The sequence below is a fragment of the Pangasianodon hypophthalmus genome, chromosome 7 (genome assembly GCF_027358585.1).
Source record: "Pangasianodon hypophthalmus isolate fPanHyp1 chromosome 7, fPanHyp1.pri, whole genome shotgun sequence".
In the NCBI taxonomy this organism is placed as follows: domain Eukaryota; kingdom Metazoa; phylum Chordata; class Actinopteri; order Siluriformes; family Pangasiidae; genus Pangasianodon; species Pangasianodon hypophthalmus.
In genome coordinates, this window is record NC_069716.1 from 24,934,699 (window position 1) to 24,949,767 (window position 15,069).

General features: G+C 37.9%; 1 protein-coding gene across 1 annotated transcript in view; it reads left to right on the forward strand.

The window, feature by feature from the left end:
- Window positions 1-15,069, forward strand: part of shank2b (SH3 and multiple ankyrin repeat domains 2b) — a 151,053-nt gene that overhangs the window by 87,389 nt on the left and 48,595 nt on the right. The window contains exon 13 of the mRNA XM_053235425.1: window positions 2,204-2,317. Within this exon, the coding sequence (XP_053091400.1) occupies window positions 2,204-2,317 (114 nt within the window). The remainder of the gene's footprint in view (window positions 1-2,203; window positions 2,318-15,069) is intronic.

The window sequence follows — 15,069 nt, forward strand, 5'->3', positions numbered from 1 at the left end:
ACTTTGTTCACATCAGAGGTCACTTTAAAACAATTGATTAGAGACCGATTTTTTTAGCTTTAATTCACTATATCAGAATTTCAGTAGTCAAAAGTTTACATACACCAAGTTAAGTGTCTCCTTAAACAGTCTGGAAGATTCCAGAAATTGATTGGCATAATTAGGAGTTAATGGGGGGCACACTTGTGGCTGTATTTAAGAGTCTACTTTTAGTGCATTTTTGCCCTTGATACCATGGGAAAATCCAAACAGCTCAGCCAAGACCTCAAAAAAAAAAAGTGGCCTTTCACAGGTCCAGTTCCTCCTTAAGAGCAATTTCCAAACAACTGAAGGTACCATCAGAATCAGAATCAGAATCCGAAACAATTTATTGCCAGGTACAGTAAAGGACACTCTACAGTACTAGGAATTTGTCTTGATGTCAGGTGCAAACACAGAATCACAGATATAAAGTCAGGGGGGATACAGAAATGAAGAATACAAAAATGCGACACAATAACAAGGGTAAAATAAATACTGAAGTGCAAGAGACCATGGTGCAAGATGAACATGCTATATATAAATATGAAATATGTAAACAGCAGACAAGATAGAATAAATTAAATTAAAAATATAAATAGTTGCAAACAAGTATACAAATATATAAATCTCAGGACCACACAGAGGCATCAGGTACCAGAGTATGAATATCCACCACTGGCCTGAAAGGCTGTCATGCAGGAACAAGCTCCTACTCCAAGACCGACATAAAAAAAAAGCCAGCAGGATTACCAGGACAAAGTCCTAGCTTGTTGAAGGAGTGATCTCTGATCAGATGAAACAGAAATTGAACTGTTTGGCCATAATGATAGGCACTACTGTATAATTTTACTCCACTACATTTCAAAGCAAAATATCCTACTTTCAACGCACATTTTAATTTTTTTAATGTATAAATACAGAAAAGAAACGCAAATAGTTCTGACAAATCTTTCATGGTGAAGCTAATTTTGAGTGTTTCATCTCTTTATTTATACATGAGTACTGTTTTTTTCTTAATAGCACATTTCAGCAGGAATGCATGTCGCTGGATGCTGCTGTAAATAGACAAAAAATAAATAAGAAATATTTTAACTATCCTACTTCATAAAAATATTAGAACCAAGGTTATGAGAGTAGCTTACTAGAATAAGAAGATCATTTATGTGAAATCCATGAGGTTATGATTGAGTGGTTCCTTCACACCCTGCATTGTAGACAGATACACCCCTCAAGCACCACCTCCAGAAACTTATCATCAAAATAAATAATCTAACTAAAATAACACTTTTACTTTACTAGTACAGTTAAAAGCAGGTACATTTGTACTTTAACTCAAGTAGAAAGGTAAACAGAAGACTTCTACTTTTACTTCAGTCGCATGGTACCGAAGTTATCTCTACTTTCAGTCAAGTACAGGATTGTTGTACTTTGTCCACCACTGTACTTAGGTACTATTTTGTAAGCTTTGTACTTTGTATTATTGAAATTGAATACTTGTATGTTTACGTAATTAAATTTTCAAGTAATTGTTTTCAAGTAATTTATTGACCTTCAGAGTATTCATTACAAATCTCAGATTACATGAGAGGTTTGAAGAATGAAGGGAGTATGAAGTTAACTAGCTAGTTATGTTTTGTATATTAATTTGTTAAATTAGCTAGCTAGTTATGTTTTGTAAATTAGCTAATCAGGGGGAAAAAGCATAAAACCTAGATATGTCTGAGTTAGCAGAACATTTTCCTTATGACTGATTGTTTAGTGAATTAGCTAGTCATGCAGGGTTGGGCATGATGAACTTGTTCTTCATTTCTTTTTTTGTCAGTTAAAAATATTAACTTTTTTTTTTTTACTCTTGAATACTTCAGTATGTTTGAATGTACATACTTTTTTACTTTCACTCAAATAGATTTTTGCCTCCGTTTTTTAAATCGAGTAAGATTTTGACCCAATACACACCTACTTTTAGTTATGAATGGTGTTTGTTAACATTTGTTAATGTTTTCAAGTGGAAATGATTTTTTTTTTCCAACAGTCACACGCTAAATGCTGGTTTGAATTCATTTATTCTTGATCGTAACACTAATTAAATCAAGTGCGTGTGCATGTGTGTGTGAGTGTGTGTGTGTGTGTATGCGGGGCGGTTTGGGCTCTGATCAGCTGCTGTATTTCTATTTCTCCACAGTGTTAAGTGTTGGCGAAGGGGGATTCTGGGAGGGCAGTGCTCGAGGTAACATCGGTTGGTTTCCCTCTGAGTGTGTGGAGGAAATCCCCAACAAACCTAACGAGGACCGACCCTGTGAGTCAACATACAAACATACACACATGCACAGTGTGTATGCATGATGTATTTTGCCATAAAGTCGTATGAAAAAGTACGAACACTCATTCTGCTTTTTACCCTGAGTTTAATCTCAAACATTTTATATAACTCGAATCAGGCAAATTGATTTTGCGGCTGTGAGACCATATTGGAGAAAAAGGGAACTTTTCTTTGAAGGGTCAGTTTGTAAAAGTGTTTCCAGACCACTATTAATCATGTAATTATATCATTTCAAAGATACCTTGAAACAGTGGGATTTACAGTATTGCCATGTAACTCCCATTGCCACCCCATTAAATGTAAATAGTTCTTTCTCAATCTCGATTTCCATTTCCTATCCAATTCATTATAAGTGAATAATCTATAACCCACAGTATGACAACTACACAACCCAATATCAGTTGGGTTTTCAGTAGAACACAGCGTGAAGTTAATTCTGTCCCGGAAAAAAAAAAAAAAACCTTGTTAAGAGGATTACTCTTAGTAGCAAATTCCCAGTTTTTAAAAAAACTGCTGTTTTAAATATCTTGTATGTCACGATGATGGGAGTTATGTATAGCAGAACAGCATAATGTTAACCATCTAACTCTTTCAGATTACTGTGTCAATGCATGCTGTCAAACTGACAAATTGTCACACTCCTAAACCCACATGATAATGTGAAGAGCTTTCAGACCACAGCAGGCTGTTAAATCAGTAAATAATTAGCACAAACTGGGACGCAGTGTGTATACTTGTCTCACACCTTGAGATCTTGCTTTTGCCAGTCATAAGCAACATGCACATGTGGCCTAGAAATCTGCATTAATTGCCACTTTAATAGGAACATCTATATTCCTGCTCATTCACGCAAGTATCCAATCAGCCAATCACGTGGGAACAGCACAATGCATAAAATCATGCAGATACAGGCAATGCTTTTCCAATCTTCATCTTCAACAGAGTCTGTGCCCACTGTAGCCTCAGATTCCGGTTCTTGGATGACAGGACTGGAACCCGACGTGCTCCTCTTGTAGCCCATCCGCCAAAGGGTCGGCGTGTTGTGCATTCTGGATTGCTTTTCTGCTCACCACTGTTGTATAGAGTGATTATTTGAGTTATTGTAGCCTTCCTGTCAGCTTGTACCAGTCTGGCCATTGTCCTCTGGTCTCTCTCATCAACAAGTCGCCTGCAGAACTTCCACTCAGTGGATGTTTTTCGCACCATTCTGTTTAAACTCTAAAGATGGTTGTGTGAGAAAATCCCAGGATTTCAGCAGTTCCTGAAATCAAGCCAATGCGTCTTGCACCAATGACCATGCCATGGTCAAAGTCACTGAGATCATATTTTTCCTCATTCTGATGTTTGATGTGAACATTAACTGAAGCTCTTGACCTGCATGATTTTATGCATTGTGCTGCTGCCACATGATTGGCTGATTGGATAACTGCATGAATGAGCAGGGGTACAGGTGTTCCTATTAAAGTGGCTGGATGAGTGTATATATGATTGATATGATTTTATACCACAATGCTGTTGAATTCTTGATTCTGATTGGTCAGAAGGTGAATTATCTGTAGCAGCAGCTCTCATACTTGTACATTATTGAGGGTTTGTATGGCAGACTCTCCACATAATGTAAATCTAATAATAAATGGATTTAACATTTATATTATGTATATTCACTGACAGTGGTGAAGTATTTTTTGTAAGGAGATGTTCATTTAACATTTATGGAAGGAGTCTCCAGTGTCAGCACTTTGTAACAGTCAGAGGTAAAGCTGTAACTTTAAGTTTTCTGCCACAGAAAACTCTTCAGGACAGAGGAATTTGTGCTTTCCGGTTTCTCAGTGAGAAGAGTTTTTTTTTTGTTTGTTTGTTTTTTTTAAAGAGAGGCTGTAAGGGAACGTCTGTTTATAGTTACTATAATGTAAGTGATAATAGGAACTAACTTGTTTTGTGGATGTTCCACAACACAACTGTAAACAGATAAAAAGTACAATGTGTAATATTGAACTGTATAATCATTATACCATTAGTTTTTCATGACTGGTTAATGATTTACATTAAGATTCCCACTTTCATTAAATGACGTGTGTTGAAATGGTAGCTAAATAGTGAAGACCTGAGTTGGGTCGCATGAATTAAAGTATGTTACTAAATTACTAATTGCCTTAATAATCCACCATACTGGCTAAAGTGTTAGTTCATACTGTAGATTTTTTGCCATGGACTAAACTAACAGTTTTTAAACTGCAATTTAAAGCATTTCCAATGACTGTAAAACTGCCAAAATAAAATTAGAGTAACATCTTATCTTGTATTTTTTTCATTAATGGTCTCTATAATGCCAAGACATGCATGAAAATCTCTGAAATGATTTTTTGGTTTGATTTTGATCTCAAGGGCACTTCAGAAATGAATGCAGTGAATGAAAATGTCCACATCCTCTTTGTTGTGAGAAAAAAGTTGTGTGTGTGTGTGTAGCCTGCATTTCCTGTGCAAATTGGCATAAATGGCCAGAGGCAACACTCCACTTAGAGTTCCTTCCATATCACTATGGCCACCATACTTTTTCAAGCTCTGTATGTGTGTGTGTGTGTGTGTGTGTGTGTGTGTGGCAACTGCATGCGCTCAGGGCCTGAGGAGGCTGCAGGTTGTTTGACTTGAAATTGGGCCGAGGTCTTGGGTGCACGTTGCTGCTGGGGAGAAATCCATTAAAAACGCAAAAACACACTCTGCTCAGACCTGAAGCTACCCGGAGACCATCTGCTGCTCCACTGAATACATTTAAAGTGTGAGATTGCCACCAAGAGCTGTTATGTTTAATCAGTTTACAATTTTTCATATTATTCAGTAACTACTATGAATAAAGAAAACCTATAAGTGAATAGGCTCTGCATACAGGTCTATTGTCAGCATGCATATAACAAAAACTAAACCAAAATCCAAGTAAATGAAATTAAATAAATAAATGATCCTACATAAAGAATGAAAAAATTATGCATTGTCTGGGCTACCAAATATGTTGAATGTACTGAATATAGAGGCAGGTGAATAATTAAAGAAGGGTGGCTCTGTTATTTGTAGGGGGCATTTATTTATATTGCTGGCAGGGTTTGACTCCACTTGTCCCTTTAGAGGCAAGTGCCCCTGCAAATCAATAGAAAGTTCTTCTTATGATGAAACATTTGTACCCTGGTGGGAGTGGTCTCTTTCTGGTTGACCCCACCCCCATCCATAGGGTACAAGGGTTTGATGGTTTGATGAGGATGAAAATTATGTAAATCATATGCTGTGACCATAACATTCACCAAATATCAAAACGGATTAAACACCTATGTGTTCTCACCCACCATCCTAAAAACTCTCTGTATCTTTTGGAAGAACTGTGTTCATCTTTCCAGTTCCAGAGACTTGTAGAATCTGAGCCAAGGTGCTGTTCTTGAAACTTATGGTGGCCAAACACCTTACTTAGCTTGATTTTTCCTTTAATTTGTCACCTATCTGTATGTATTCCTATTTAAATTGCATGCATGGCATTGGGGGAGTGTTACTGACCCACAGCTCCAAGGTCTGGGGTTCAATTCTAAGATCTGACTCATCAAACCTAAAAGATGAGTTTTGCATTTTCCAGGTTCTCCAATTTCCCTCCACCTCCCAAAAACACTCGAGTAGGTGGATTTGCTACTCTAAATTGCCCTTACATGTACGGTAAATGAGTGTGAAAATATCTGTGTGTGTGTGCGTGTGTGTGTCTGTGGCACCTGTGGCGTTCCATCCAGGGTGTATTACTGCCTGGTGATTCCCAGAATAGCCTCCAGATTCATTGTGACCCAGAGCAGGATAAAGCAGTTATTAAAGATAAATGAATGAATGTAACATTGGTTCAGTTTTTCAGGTTGCTCTAATCTGTATAAGAACAGAATATTTAAATAGATATTAATTTCATATAATAATTCATTTCATAGTTTCATCATTTCAAACATTTCGAAATTTCATAATTTAAAAAAACAGATTCCATGGGATTTTTTTTAGTTTAATATGAAAATGGATTTCTTGTGTTTTTTACATTGTGATCTATAGACGAATGCTTAAAAAAATACACACTTAGCGGCCATCTTGAATCCCAAAGATTCAGTTGATGAAGTTTATGTAAAACTATGCACAAATGGAAGCACTGAATCTTTTGAGGCAGGTGTATGATGATTTAGTCAGACAGAATTCATGCCATCATAGTCATGCAGTATTTATAATGCATGATGCAAATCGGTAGCTATTAGGCTCCTCTTGTTTATTCACTAGATTAGCCTCATATCTCCAGTACTAAACTAAAGAAGCTAACTTTAGACACTACACATGTCATTGCTGATTGTTGTGTAAATGTTATTTTTTTGGTCAAAATATTGCTTTAAAATATAGTGATTTGCTTTCTTGTGTATCAGGATGCATGTGCTTGCTTTCTTTCTTAATATTAGATAACTGTGTTGCATAATAATGACCAAATTTGAAGTTGAATTGTCATGGCTTTTTTGTTTTGAAGTCTCTTTGTCCTGCTGTACTTCAAAACCCCTCTTGTACAGTGTTTCAGTGTGCATTAGATGTGTACTCATAACATACTGTAGTGTTTTAGAAGTGCTGCTCATGACAATAACAGCTTGCAGTTTACAGATCGGGAACGGTGGCAAATAGCAGCTGTGATTGGCTGAGAGGCCTTCGCTTCGTGACTCATTGGCTGATCAGACAGTGTGATGCGGCCTGATTCAGCTCCACAATCCACTCATGTTGTTCTGCAATGAAGAGGATGGTGTGGTTTTGGTGTTTTTTAGGTGGCCCAAAATTACAGTTATGTGTAGGTCTCTTATTGGTTGCTCATTATGAATTTCTGCTTGGATTACATTCTTGGTACTGTTTATTTGTAAGGGTGTGAACACAGCAATCTCAGTTGAGTAAGAAACAAGATCCACTTCCAAAGGATCATTAGTATGTTTCAGTAGCACTGAGAACAAATCAAGTACATTATATGAGCTGAGGTGGGGTCGCAGTGGCAACTGGTCCAATCAGTCCAGACTTTTCTAATCCTTAGCCACCCATTTCAGTTCCTCCTGGGGGATTCCCAGACGTTCCCAAGCCAGCTGAGAGATGTAAGTGAGATATACCAGGGTCTGGCCCAAGGTCTCCATCAAGTGGGACATGCCTAATACAGCTCTACCGGAAGATGACCAGGGGGTATCATTATAAGCTGCCCAAACGACCTTAGTTGGCTCCCCTTATTTGGAAAGAGCAGTGGATTTACTTGGAGTCTCTGCCAGATTGTCAAGCTCCTTGCCCTATATTGGATAGTAAGCTCAGCAAGCCTGCAGTGGAACCTCATTTCCACTGGATGCACTGTCAACCTTATACTTTCGGTCACTACCCACAGATTGTGATCATTGAGGACAGGGACGCAGAATGACCAAATACCAGAGCATTTTGTATGCAAACTGCCCTCCTTCTCACCACCATACTGTATATCTATTAATTGGTTATGCCTCTCCTTGCCTCAATAACAGTGCCAGTCCTGTCAGGTAAGGATTCCACCAGTGCTGTTTTGAATTCCTGTCAAATTTAGCTCACTCTGTCACTGACTGGGTGCAATTTTGCTGGGGTTTAGAGTCTTATTTTGATGTTTTACATGCTGTTCTATGGGATCAAGATCCGGGGAAATTGCGGGCCAGTCAAAGTGTCCCAATGTTCCATCAGGCTTAGATTTGGCACAATGCACCCCACAGTTGTCATCCTGGAACGTGGGAGGGTCAGTGTTCTGTTCTTCTTGCACATGAGCCATAAAAGGCAACCTCAGAGTCTGGCCAACAAATAGCAGTAAAATAATAAATAATAAAATGCTTATGCTTAAGTCTAGTTGTACAACCTGTTGTCATTGTGCAGTAAGACACTGCTATTAATGGATGTGGTTAATTTTTGTCTGGAGAACTAATTATATTGTCATCCCATCCATATTCTCTTATATGCACTGGAATGAACTGTTTCTATAGGAGCATGATGCAACATTATAGAAGCTGATGCAAAGTGCAAAAAGTGCCACAGCGTTGCAACAGGTAGGGTTGGTGCCCCACAGCTCCAGGGTCCAAGGTTTGATCCTAAGATCTGATGAAGATATTCACACTGTGTCTGCATGGGTTTCCCCAGGGTTATCTGGTTTCCTTCCACCTCCCAAAAACACACTGGCACACTGACTGGCTGGGTTAAAGTGCCATTAAGTGTAAAGAAGTCTGTATGTGGTGCCTTGCAATGGGCTGGCATCTCATGCAGGGTGTATTCCTGCTTTGGACTGGCAGTAAACTCTACATTTGGTCTACTTATCACAGGCTCATCACCTCAGATTTGACACAATGGCACTATATTTACAGGTCCTTTGGGATAACAAAATGAACATACTATATTTAGCACCAGAGTCACCTGAGGACTGCAGGTCTATGCATGCTTTTGCCATTGTTAATGGCTTAGAGATTTGAAGGTTGAAAGGTGTTTGGGGAAACTGTATGACTTGTGATTGTGTGTAAACACGAGTGAGTAAATCTGTGAACTCCAAGTTGCACAAGGGAAGGAAACAAGAGTGAGGATGTGTGAAGGGTGTTATATTGGAAAAATTATATATTTAGAGGATCTTTTGTGTCACGATGACACTGCTATGCTGAGAATGCTCTACCATTCCAAATAATATCTCGTCAGTGGTGGTTCAACTGACAGATGGGTAAAGGGGTAATGACAGGCTATACATAGCAACAGGTGGGCTACAGTCAGTAATTTGCAGAAAAATTGTTTCAATTTTGTAGTTGTACCTGATTAAATGACCAATGAGTGTAGGTGCAAGGTAGGTGGGTCTAAACTGGCATCTTAGGCTGCTTTCACACTAGGCTTTTTTCCTACAAAAAAGCAATGGCCAATGTGGCCTTTTATGCTGATATATAAAAGAGCTTCATGTGACTTGTAGATTGTAACCATAACAACACTATTAGCAAACAAACAGCATCATGAAGACCAAGGAGCTATCAAAACAAGTAGAGGACAAAGTTCTGGAAAAGTGTCAAGGTTTTTGTTATGAAAAAATCCCCAAATCTGAGCACCATTAAATCCAGTAGTAAAAATGGAAAGGATATGAAATAACTGCCTAGAGGAGGCCATCCAACAATATGTCAGGAGATTAGTCCAAGATGCAACCAAAAGACCAAGATCCAGAGAAAGATCCACAGCTGGTAAGATCCCCAGCTCTGATGGAAGAAGCAGTTCACAGGACAACCATAATCTGGACATATGCAATCCTGTTTGTAGTTAGCCAAAGGGCAAGTTGGAGACTCAGCAGAAACACTGAGAAGACCATCACCACAGTGAAGCAAGGTGATGGCAGCATCATGCTGAAACTTACCCTTGGCCTCTTGGTTGCTTCTCTGTCTAATGCCCTCCTTCAAGATGGGGTGAACACTTACACAAGGAACTATTGCACAGTGAAGCTGATTGTCGAGTGATTTCTAGTTTAGAGGTGCTCTGCTGTGATAAAAATGCTGGCAGCAGTGCTTTTTTAAAAGCCCACCTTGCTGCTGTTTCCTGTATGATTATATTATATGTAAAATGTGTCCTGGTGGTTGAGAAAAAACGGTTAGTCTGAAAGCAGCCTCAGTGTGTATACTCATTACTAACTCATGACTAAATAATCTGATCATTTCTCTAATGCCTCATATCCCTATTTGTAATTGCATTAAATCTCTGAACACTATGAGCCCAAAGAATTAAGGTCGATGTGTCCATCCAAAGCATCATAGTGCAGGATTGGACAGCTGATGTGTATAAGCGTCTGCACTTTTCCCAGCGTTAGTGCTTCTGATGACGCTGCTGGGTTTTAGATGTGAGCGCCGAGTGTGTTGACGTCTCTTGAACCTTTGCGAATGTGCAACACTCATGCACATTCCTGATTGATACATTTCCATGGAAACATGCTCTACACTGTACAAGCCTGTTGCTAAGGAGTGGGCCTTAGCAAGATTTTTTTTCCATTTTTGTATCATTTTTTTCCTCTCTCCCTCTCTCTCTCTCTCTCTCTCTCTCACACACACGCACACTCGTTCTTTTACAGCAGAGAGATCCAGAGATTGCATTAGAGCTTTCTCAGTGCAACTGTCCTCTACCTTTATGATGAGGTTTAAGGGGTGAAAAAGTTTGGGGGCTATGTGGAGCTAGTGCAGGGCTGGAGGGAGAGACTGGGAGAGACAGAGAGGAAGATAGAGGGAGACAGAGAGTGCTTGCTCCCCTTTTTTATGTTTTGGGGGGATCGAGCATTTCCTGAGATTGGCTCTGCGATTTGAAGGCAACAGGAGGCCAGATGGATGAGATTCCCAGAATCAGAAAGAAGGTTCATTTTGGAGGTACTGTTGATCTTTATTGGAACTTTGGTGGCCTAATGTGTACTCATATATTAAATTGTGGAGCTTTTTGTGGTCTATATTTAAAAAATTTGTGTTAAAAGCATTTAAAAGCCATTGTGTTAAACACATTTCTGATGTTGGTTTATGTGGTATGTGGATGTAAGCTGTTACATATTTGCATGTACTTGCTCAGGGTGTTTAAGCTTGAAGTCTTGTTCAGCGCCTTGCACAAGTCTTGCGCCTTGCACAGCTTTGCATCTTTCATGCTGGTAATTGGTTTTGGAGTATATCACTCTGTGCAATACACACAATATTGTCATGGACACTTTAAAATGCAGTCACTAGCACTGCATCCCATTTTTGGGCAATAAAAATGCGTTTGGAAGGACACCATAAGGCAAGGTGTCATAAGAAACTTGTTTAGGAAAAAAAAAAAAAGAAAAATGTAGAAGACATCATTGCAAGTATACTATAATTCTATTCACTTGCCAAGAGTTTCATGAAAGTTTAAAAATCATGGCAGACCGTCCATCATGGTCTCATGCTTGCAAATTAGTAACAATTCTCACAATTCAATTCATACGAAAAGCTACAAAGATTAAGATTCCATTTACATGGATTTTTTATGCGCTCTGTTTCAACTGACTTATTGATACTATATTGTAATAATATCATAAAATAAGTGCTTAGGCAATTATCGTGATATGATTAATAGCCTAGCTTTATTAAACTGTATAAACTGTTAATTGTGTATAAATACGATTTATCCTATTTCACATTAAACACTAAATAATACGGACACATTAAATACTAAATAATATTGACACAACAATCCCATTTGTTTCATTTTTGATACAGTATAGCTATGAGTATCATCTGATACCTGATACTGACATTCTCACAGTAACCCAGCAACTCTCTTCAAGATATTTTGTTAAATTACATGAATTGTCATAAGCATGATGGTGGCATGTTTTAAGACCATTTACACCACAATGCTGTTGAATTTTCAAATCTGATTGGTCAGAGGTTTTGCTCTGACAGACATTCTGGCTGCAAGGCAAATCACAGCTTTATATTAATGTGCATCATTCTAATGATGATATTGTTTCTACAGTAACTGCTAATTCACAGGGAATTGTATGGCAGTAATACTCACATAATCTAAGGCTAATAATAAAAAACAGATTCAAATGTGTTGTTATTTAATGAAGAAATTTATAATTGTTGATATGGTGAATTTTTCAACAAGGAGAAGTTTATTCATCATTTATAGAAGGAGTCTCCAGTGTCAGCACTTTGTAACAGTCTGAGGTAAAGCAGTAACTTTAAGTATTCCTCTATAGGAAAGTCTAAGGATGGAGTGTGTTGCTTTTTGTAGTTGCTCGATAACAAGCTGTATTTTTTTTTTTTGTCTTATTAACATCAAGAGCAAGTTCATAGCTGCAGTAATGTAAGCAGTAACAGGAATTAACTTGTTTTGCAGATGTTCCACAATCTAAAAGTATAAATATACAAATGTAACTATATTTACAAATGATACATGGATAAAATGACATCATCCTTTAATAATGAAAATATTGTTAGCGTTTGCAAATTGCTCTGGTATAAGCGGAATAAAACACTTCAGGATGTACTGTTAATGGAAAATGATCAACTTCATGGTTGTATCAGTAACGCTTTGAATTGGGCCACATCGTACGACCCTGTCGATGATTATTTTCCCATGTATGCAGCGAACGTGTTAATAGAGACGAGGGCTACATTAAGCTTGTGGTTTAGTTGCTGAATTATTGCTGCAAACGTTTGTTCTTCTGTCAACGTTCATATCGTGTTCTATAGTTTAATGTCTATATTCCTTAATGAGATCCCAAATGAAGGCAATCTAGCTTGATCTTAATTGCAGAAATGGAAGGAAATATGGAGCTTTTAGGTATTAAATAGTTCTCGTTTATGCAGTACTTCAATACTTTTGACACTTTCTGTATTATGGGTCATGTGTCTTTGTCATTCTGACACATTAAGCTGCAGACAGTAAAATGTACATGTATATAATAGAACAGTAATGTACTCTCATCACAATTTTTACTTATATTGTTTTTTTTTTGCACACAGTACTTGAACAGAGATATACTTAGTGTGAGTGTGAAACTGTGTGTAAGTGTGAATCTGTGCTCAAGAGCTTTAGAAGAAGAACCGTAGCCAAACAATGACAAGGTGTTTCATTAAAGGCAAAATCTGTGACTGCTGAATCAGAATAGTTGCCTTTAAGATAAAATATATACATATATATTCTGATTGGCTGCCAAGTGTTTGTTATTTTGCTATATAAAGACACCTGTAATGTAGATTTAAATGACAGTTTGAATCATTCCTTGTATTATATAATGTATTATATAATATAATATATAATTATATAATATTAGAAAGTAACCATGACAACAGTTATAAATAATGATTTAGGCTAGGATTATGTTTACACATAAACTAATCATTTTAATTATGAAGAATTTATTATTTATAGGCTACAGTGTGTTTAAATGCTTTAATCAAACCTGACAGGAACCCAGTGAGGTCAAAGTCAAGCTTCTCTACATTCATAATTACAGCACATATATAGTATATCCATTTAGATATGTATCTATAAAGACTATCTCAGAAAAAAGTACTAAAATGTCACTGGGGTGGTACTCTCAAGAGCATATACACTGTATGTCCAAAAGTGAGCCTTCCCTAAACTCTTGCAAAGTTGAAAGCACACAATTGTATACAATGTCTTTGTATGCTGTAGCATTAAGATTTCACTTCACTGGAACTAAGAGGCCTAAACCTGTTCCAGCATGACAATGTCCCTGTGCACAACGCGATCTCCATGAAGACATGGTGTGTTAAGGTTGGAGTGCAAGACTATGAGTGTCCTGCACAGAGCCCTGACCTCAACCCCACTGAACATCTTTGGGATGAACTGGAACGTTAACTGCACCCCAGGCCAACTTGCCCAACATCAGAGTTTGAACTCACAGTGCCTGAATGAGCACAAATCCCCACAGCCACACTCCAAAATCTAGTGGAAGATCTTCCCAGAAGAGTGGAGGTTATTATAACAGCAAAGGGGAACTAAATCTGGAATAGGATTATTAGTGTGATGGTCAGGTGTCCACAAACCTTTGGCCATATAACATATTTTTGTACCTTTAATATGTACTTTCAACCTGGTGTACCTTTAAACATAAGGTGCATTAATTGTTTTATATAGTTTTATAGTTTAAATTGGGGTACTAGTTTGTTTATATTTTCTGAAATAGAACCAACTAAATTCTTTTGAAAATATCACATTCAACTACAAACAAAAACAATAACTGTGAGAACGGCATTAATAAAAAATAGTCCCATGCACCTCTCTAGTTGAGACCAGTTATGAACTGGAGTGATGTAGCGGAGGTTGAGGAACTGTCAGAGCCAGAATACCCACAACATGCTGACAGTGCTGTATTTCTAACTCTGAGTTTTATTTTCAGAGTTTTACAGGGTTTCCAGATACAGAGACACCTCTTTTAAAACAATTTGTGTGTCTAAATAGTAAAAGCAGTGCCAAATTATGTATAATAAAGAGTCATATAATCTCTTATGAACCGGAAGTTCAAGTGTATACAATGTTATTAGAATGTTGGTATGTTAGATGGTATTTTTTTTGTCCTATGTAGCAAAAACCACAAATACACTGATACCTAATGCCAATAAAAGGCCAACAGTCGTCACACCTTGACGTAGGCTAACATGAGACAGCTGGCCTTCGACATCATGCACATGTCATAATGTTTTCCACAGAGCAGAGCGGCAGAGAGAGTGCGACTTTAACAGATAAGCGGTGAGTAGGATTGATGGGGGGACTGGGAAGGGGGGTAGGGGTGTCGAATCCCACGCAGCCTCCTGACGACTGATATGATCAGCATGGATCAACATGAACAATGCAAACGGTGCAGTTTGGAGCCTCAACCTGCCAAATGAAGACAAAATGCTAGAAAACGGAACAGTCTGTCTCTGGAAGAGATGAAGGAATGAAGAAAGGAGAGGATGGTTATATTTAAAGTGTGTGTCTATATGGTGTGTTTTTGACATTTTTCCTATTCCATTGGATTGGACTTGGACTGTGATGTGTATTTTGTGTATGAATTCTCATGAGATCTCTACAGCGCTGATAAAGAACAGTTGCTCGATAGTCAAGCAGAAAAGCTATGATTTCACATCCTTAAATATGAAACAGTGGCTATATGAGACACTTACCACTAAACATGAGTGCTCCCATGAGACGTGTTCAGTTTATCTGAA